General features: G+C 57.6%; 1 protein-coding gene across 1 annotated transcript; it reads left to right on the top strand.

Annotated features, from left to right (window-relative positions):
* The first annotated feature begins 2,172 nt into the window (after nt 1-2,172).
* On the top strand, nt 2,173-6,931 carry FZD7 (frizzled class receptor 7). Its single transcript, XM_075530430.1, has one exon. It carries the CDS (start codon nt 2,915-2,917, stop codon nt 4,646-4,648), a length of 1,734 nt encoding a protein of 577 aa, XP_075386545.1. The 5' UTR covers nt 2,173-2,914; the 3' UTR covers nt 4,649-6,931.
* The last annotated feature ends 565 nt before the right edge of the window (nt 6,932-7,496 follow it).

Here is a 7,496-nt window from a genome sequence, read left to right as displayed (position 1 = left end):
TTGTGTCTTAGTACAAATAGATTTATCCTATTTTTTATATGACAACACTCCTATTTGTCATTCAATAAGCAAAGATGACTTCAGTCAGCAGCCTGATGAATAAGCATGAAAATTTGATTTAGAAAAGGAGGCTACTGTGAAGCTCATGGAGAAAAGGAAGGATTTCCAAACCCACTTCCTCCCGGGGGCCCACCACCTCCACCGCACACTTTAAATGACAAAGCCAAGCAGCAGCACTGGCTTCAAGCCACCTACATCTTTCCTCACAGTATCAAAGTTTCACAGTGTTAGGTGATAACCCACCCACCCTGCAGTAAATAAAAATTTAGAAAGCAAAAAAACGAGGCCTCTTAAAAAAAAACAAAACAAAACGGGGTAAGAATGAAAGCAAGTATCATTCATCCTTCATATTGCCTTGAGACAGATAACTCAACAGGGGGAGAAAATGAGCATCCTTGGTGGGAGGAGGGCAACAAGCCTGGGCAGAAAAAAGAAGCTGAGGACTCCCATTGAGGGCCGGATGGAGCCTGCGAGCAGTCTGACACCTTACCCCGCCCCACAGCCTAAGGGGGCCCTCCAGACGCAGGAATTGGAAAGCGAGTGGAAACCACACGGAACTGTGAAGTGGCAGAACCCCTGTAAAGTTCTGTAACCGAAAATAAATAATAGGAGACCAGCGGGCCGAAATCTCCGGTGGAAGGGAGTTCAAAGAATGGCCTTGGGTTTCGGAATAGCTTCTTTTTTTCTAACTGGAGAAAAGTGCAGCAGGACAGCAACTTCTGCAAACACTCAACCTCAGAGCCCCAGCGCCTGGAACTGAGACTGGCTGAAGGCTCGCCAGGAGCCACGTTTTAAAAAGCGCAAGATCGGGGGGTGGGGGTGTGTGTGCGCGCGCGTGGGCGAGGGGGGGAAGGAGGAAGACACGCAGAGATGGAGATGGGGTTTTCCTTCTTCCCCGCGTGGGAATTCACGGTCTCCCTCCCTAAGTGGAGACCCCAGCCTACCCCCACCCCCACCCTCCCTTCCCGCAACTTCCGACCGCTCGGGGAATCACCCGCGGGCGCGCCTGGAAGCGGGCGAAGACGTGACCAAGAACAAAGGAACGCTTGTAAATCAGAAAACGCTACCCGAGAACCAAGACCACCCTTCTTTGTGTTCGGAAAACTCCCGACTTAGCCAAAAGCCCTGTTCCTAAGACGCAGTCCAACTTTCTGCGCAAGAATCCAAAGGCGAGAGTCACATAATTGCTCCTGCGACCAAGACGGGACCCCGAATGGCCACGCGCCACAGAACTAAGGAAAATGAGGCGGTCGAAGAGCGCGTTCAGTCGCACAGTGTTGGTCTCGGGTTACTTTTATGACCATTGCCCCCAACACCGTCTTCGTTTGCTCAGAACCCTGGGCTGGGCGCGCGGGCTGGGGTCGGGGGGCCGGGGGGCCGGGGTCTCCTGGGTCCTGTCCCCGCTGAGGGGTCTCTTGCCTGTCCTCGGGCCGATGCCGACTTCTGCGCGGAGGCGGCCCTTCCTCCTTTTTACCACTCGGGGCCCGCGGGCTGAGAGGAGGCTGTGCCTCCGTGGTCTGCGTGGGTCTGGAAGAGAAAGGCGCCCCGCAAGGCGCCCCACTTCTCCGCTCGCACCAACTCCCACATGGAAGAGCGCGCTCCCCCAGCCCCCGCCACAGCCAGCATTTGGAGGCCGGGCTGGCGAACGGACGTGACTCCGAGGCACGTCTCCCTCTGCGGAGAACCCGCGCCATTCTCAGCTTCTGCCCCTCCAAAGCCTTTTTGCAAAAGCGCCCTTTGCCTCAGGAATGTGTGTCTTAGTGTACCCGGAAGAGGAGCACATCTTTCTTTCAAGTCAACTCCCTTTCTGAAGCGTTCCCCCCCGCCCCCCCCCCTCCACCCCAATGAATTCGGAGTAAAAGTTTTCCCTAACTTTTTCCTCCCAGCCCCCGCCCCTCCCCTCAGGAATCCGCCCAGAGCGCTGCAGACCCCGCCTCCCGCATTCCCTCGCCCGCCCCTTCCGACTTCCGCCCAATCGGAAGGAGGCTCGAGAGAAAACAAAGGCTGCCATTGGGCCGCCAGGGGACGGGAGGGCGCGCCCCCAGAGTGGTTTGTGAATGGGGGGAGGGGAGGGGGCGGGGCGGCCCGGAACCTTGCGAGCCGACGCTTCTTCAGCGGAGTTGCGCGGCTCCCGAGCGTTACTCGGCGCTCCCTCCCGGCGGGCGGCGGACGGGCGAGGGCCGCGCGGGACTGGAGAGGTCGCGCCAGGCCGTGAGCGCGGGGGTCCTCGCAGCTTCGGACGCAACCTGACAGGATTTCCAAGGAGAAGTTGCTGAGCCCGTGGCTCAAAAGCGCCGATCGGACTCTGAAGGGAGAAGCAGCCGTTTGGCTGAAACTTGGGGCCCAAGAAGGAGCCGAGATTGGAGAAGGTGGCGGCGAGGAGGCGGAGCAGCTGCGCCGAGGCGGCGGCCCCAGGGAGCAGGCGGCGGCGGCCCGGGGCTCTCGCCTGACGGGGACGGACTTGGTGTGGGGAGCGTGCGCGCTGCCGTGCGCTGGGGGCCCAGAGACTTGGGCAAACTTTGGAGGGGTAACCGGAGACGCTTGTTGCTCGCCGCCGCCGAGAAACCGCACCGTTACGTCTCGGCGGGGAGGGGAAGGCAGCCCCTCGCGGCGCCCCGGCCCAGGCGGCCCGCAAGTGCTGGGTGGAGACGGCTGCGGCGCCCCCGCGGCTGGCGGCCTCGCCCCCGCGGCGCGGGCACCCGGAGGCAGCACCCTGGGCTCCGCGCCGCCCACGGCTCGGCGCCGGGAGGATTCTCATGCGCCGGGCGCGGCGTTGCCTCCCGGGATCCAAGCCTCTCGCGGTCGCCTCCTCGCCTTTCTCCGGCTGAGAGCGCCGCTGCAGCCGCGCTCGGCGATGCGGGGCCCCGGCGCGGCGGCGACGGCGGCGTCGCGCTCGCCCCTGGGCCTCTGCGCCCTGGTGCTGGCTCTGCTGGGCGCGCTGCCCGCGGGCGCCGGGGCGCAGCCGTACCACGGCGAGAAGGGCATCTCGGTGCCCGACCACGGCTTCTGCCAGCCCATTTCCATCCCGCTGTGCACGGACATCGCCTACAACCAGACCATCCTGCCCAACCTGCTGGGCCACACGAACCAAGAAGACGCGGGCCTCGAGGTGCACCAGTTCTACCCGCTGGTGAAGGTGCAGTGCTCGCCCGAGCTGCGCTTCTTCCTGTGCTCCATGTACGCGCCCGTGTGCACCGTGCTGGAGCAGGCCATCCCGCCGTGCCGCTCCCTGTGCGAGCGCGCGCGCCAGGGCTGCGAGGCGCTCATGAACAAGTTCGGCTTCCAGTGGCCCGAGCGACTGCGCTGCGAGAACTTCCCCGTGCACGGCGCCGGCGAGATCTGCGTGGGCCAGAACACGTCCGACGGCTCCGGGGGCCCCGGCGGCGGGCCCACCGCCCACCCCACCGCGCCCTACCTGCCCGAGCTGCCCTTCACCGCGCTGCCCCCCGGGGCCAGCGACGGCCGGGGCCGCTCGCCCTTCCCCTTCTCGTGCCCTCGCCAGCTTAAAGTGCCCCCCTACCTGGGCTACCGCTTCCTGGGCGAGCGCGACTGCGGCGCCCCGTGCGAGCCGGGCCGCGCCAACGGCCTCATGTACTTCAAGGAGGAGGAGAGGCGCTTCGCCCGCCTCTGGGTGGGCGTGTGGTCGGTGCTGTGCTGCGCCTCGACGCTCTTCACTGTGCTCACCTACCTGGTGGACATGCGGCGCTTCAGCTACCCGGAGCGGCCCATCATCTTCCTGTCGGGCTGCTACTTCATGGTGGCCCTGGCTCACGTGGCCGGCTTCCTGCTGGAGGACCGCGCCGTGTGCGTGGAGCGCTTCTCGGAGGACGGCTACCGCACGGTGGCGCAGGGCACCAAGAAGGAGGGCTGCACCATCCTCTTCATGGTGCTCTACTTCTTCGGCATGGCCAGCTCCATCTGGTGGGTCATCCTGTCGCTCACCTGGTTCCTGGCGGCCGGCATGAAGTGGGGCCACGAGGCCATCGAGGCCAACTCGCAGTACTTCCACCTGGCCGCGTGGGCCGTGCCCGCCGTCAAGACAATCACCATCCTGGCCATGGGCCAGGTGGACGGCGACCTGCTCAGCGGCGTGTGCTACGTGGGCCTGTCGAGCGTGGATGCGCTGCGGGGCTTCGTGCTGGCGCCGCTGTTTGTCTACCTCTTCATCGGCACCTCCTTCCTGCTGGCCGGCTTCGTGTCCCTCTTCCGCATCCGCACCATCATGAAGCACGACGGCACCAAGACGGAGAAGCTGGAGAAGCTCATGGTGCGCATCGGCGTCTTCAGCGTGCTCTACACGGTGCCCGCCACCATCGTGCTGGCCTGCTACTTCTACGAGCAGGCCTTCCGCGAGCACTGGGAGCGCACCTGGCTGCTGCAGACCTGCAAGAGCTACGCGGTGCCCTGCCCGCCGGGCCACTTCGCGCCCATGAGCCCCGACTTCACCGTCTTCATGATCAAGTACCTGATGACCATGATCGTGGGCATCACCACCGGCTTCTGGATCTGGTCGGGCAAGACCCTGCAGTCGTGGCGCCGCTTCTACCACAGACTCAGCCACAGCAGCAAGGGGGAGACTGCGGTATGAGCCTCGGCCGCCGCCTCCACCACCACCACCACCCGGGTGGGAGAGAAAGGCCCGGCTGAGAAGGAACTGCTGGGAGGCGCGGGGTCCTTGACCTCCTCCCCCGCCCCCTCGAGCAGTGCCCTGGAAGAGGGCAGTCCGTCGCGGATTTGGGCCGCTGCGTGGGTTTGTGTGTGGAGGCCCGGAGGGAGAGGCGGCTGGGGTGAAAGGATTTGGGGCCTGGCAGGCTCGGGACTGGTGGCTCTGTAGTGGTGATATTCCTGTAAGCCCCGGGACGACCTGGGCCTTTCGGGAACACGGGGCTTACGGAGACTGGGATCCCTTCCCGGCAGTGGTCAAAGGTGGGAAGGCTGCCCAGGGGTCGCCAGCGCGGCCTCCGCGTCATCAGATCGAGGGGAGGGCCTTCCGTGGCCTGGGAGGCCCGGGTGAAAGGTCCAGCGCTGTCTGCAGCGGCCTCTTTGTTGGGAAGAGGGGGGACGCCCCGCGGTGTCCTTGTCAAGCGGTGGTCAAACCATAATCTCTCTTCACTGGGGCCAAACTGGAGCCCAGATGGGTTAATTTCCAGGGTCAGACACTACAGTCGAGCCTCTGCCCAGGCCCGCCTGCCTTTCCTCCCCCGGCCCTTTCAAGTCTTGTAAAATCAGCATTTGAAAGTCTTGGGCGGCCTGCCTCCTAGAATCCTAATGTGGGGATGCGAGAGAAGGGACGCCAACGTGAGCAGGAGGAGACCAAGTAGTACTTTTGTATTTTCTGGGGGAAACACGAAGAAAGAAGGGTGTTTTATTGGATTTAATACCCTGGAAAGGAGTGATGACTTGTTGCTTTTCAAAACAGGAATGCATGTCCCCCACACCCTCACCCCTGTCTTTGTTGCCAGAGACAAAAGAGAAAACAAAAGTCTCTCCCTGTGGAAAGGCTTCACTGTGAAGACGGCCACTTCTCCAGGCCAAGGAGCGCGAGCCCAGCTTTCCCTTAGGAAGTTAATTCGATGGCGATACACATTCCTTTTTTAAGGAAAAGTGAGGGGCAGCGGTCTTTCAGATCCCACCAAAACCTAGGTTAGGACTTGGTTGAAGAAAATGCTCGGGGTAGTTGTTTGTTTTCAGTTTAATTCAGAACACATGGGCCAACAGACTTGGTTAAAATGGTCAGGGAAATCTCCGTGCCTCCCCCGACCCCTGCCACCTTTTTTTTTTTTTCTTCTTCCTAATAAGCCTGTGCTTAAGTTTTCTTTTTCCTCCACTTTATCCCTTAAAGATAAAAGGGAAAGTATATCATGACTGCAGCCTCATAGTAAAAGAAAATTTAAAAGAAAAGGAAAAAAAAGAACCATTTTCCCCTGTTTTCTTAGCTGCATACATCTGTTTGTGAAACATGGTGTGTGTACTGACCTGGGGGGTGGGGTGGGGGTGGGGGGTGTGCGGGGATGACAGCTGAGGGGAGAAGCAAGTTGGAACCAGGAGCTTCACCCCACACCCCCACCCTGCTTTTCTTTTTTTTTTTTTTAAGGAAAGTCATTAAAAGAAGGTAAACTTCAAAGTAATTCTAGGGTTCTTTGAAATGTGCTGGATGACTTAAATTTATTAATCTTAAATCATATGCCTTTTTCTCTAATAGAACTGATTCCTTTGCATAATGGTCTAAAAGCTGAGCAGAGAGTCATGGGAACTAGCCTTTCCGCCACCTTTTCGGCTGCCCTCCAATTGCAGTTTTAAAATAGCAGCCTCAGAAGAGGGGACTGCCAGGAGTACGAGCGACATTACAGTTGTAATGTTCGGTTGCCGGGAGGCTGCTTTCCATAGGAAAGTGAGAATCCACCGTTTCTGAAGCGTCCCAAACGGTCTCATCTGCCAGAACTTTTAAACTCCCACTACACAGGTTGTGGGCATCTTTTGTGTTGTTTCGCTTAAGTGCATGTGAAAATTGTAAAATAGAGACAAGTGTAGTATGTATATTTTGTAAATCTCCCGTTTTGTAAGAAAATATATATTGTATTTATACATTTTTACTTTGGACTTTTGTTTTGCCTTTAAAGGTCTACAATGAAACCCCCACTTTATCACATGTACAGATCACAAATAAATTTTTTTTAAGAACTACAAAGGTGAATGAATGTGCTTTAGTTGGCTGGTCCTATGTCTCATTAAGCCAAAGAACGGAACTCTGTATTCTGAGAAGAAGGTGTAGCGAGACCACTTGGCTGTGTTCCTCTGTTGATGATGAAAGATGTTCTATATTGAAGTCTTTTTTTCCCCTTGCCTTTTAAAATTGAGTGTGATGAACGTTCTGATGCCTCATTGTGTTGTTTCTTATTTCCCCGTTGTTGCTGCCTTCCTGCCTACACTCTCCACCCCTGCCTCTACCACCCCCACGCCCCAGAAGTGTTTCACGGTCTGGCGGGATGACTTCTTGAAGCATTGAATAGCCTTTCCTTTGGAGGGTGTTGGTCTGAACCTGCAGAAGAAAGGCCTGGTGAACTTCCATAAAAATTCAAACAAAACCTCATGGGGCAGTTCTATTCTGTGACACATGAGGTCATCCATCACACCAGGTTTGGTTTGGGCTTTTCTTTTTTTGTCTGATCTCTGGGCTTTCTTTAGGAGATGGGAGTGTGTATTAGCAAGAAGTCTGGGTATTTTCTGCTTCTCTGGTGGTGTTTTCTTTGGGTAGAATTTAATGAGTTTATATTTTAAACTTGATTGGTGACTTGTATTCTAACACACCTTATCTAAATGATTATACTTAAATGCTTTGTGTACTGGTGACAGGAAATGTCAGTAGATGTTTCCAGATTCTAAGAGGGGACTTCTCAGCTGAAGGCTTCACTGTACCTTCTAGGTAAATTGAACCA

Source organism: Tenrec ecaudatus, chromosome 13 (genome assembly GCF_050624435.1).
Source record: "Tenrec ecaudatus isolate mTenEca1 chromosome 13, mTenEca1.hap1, whole genome shotgun sequence".
NCBI lineage: Eukaryota > Metazoa > Chordata > Mammalia > Afrosoricida > Tenrecidae > Tenrec > Tenrec ecaudatus.
This window is presented reverse-complemented; position numbering and strand designations above follow the sequence as displayed.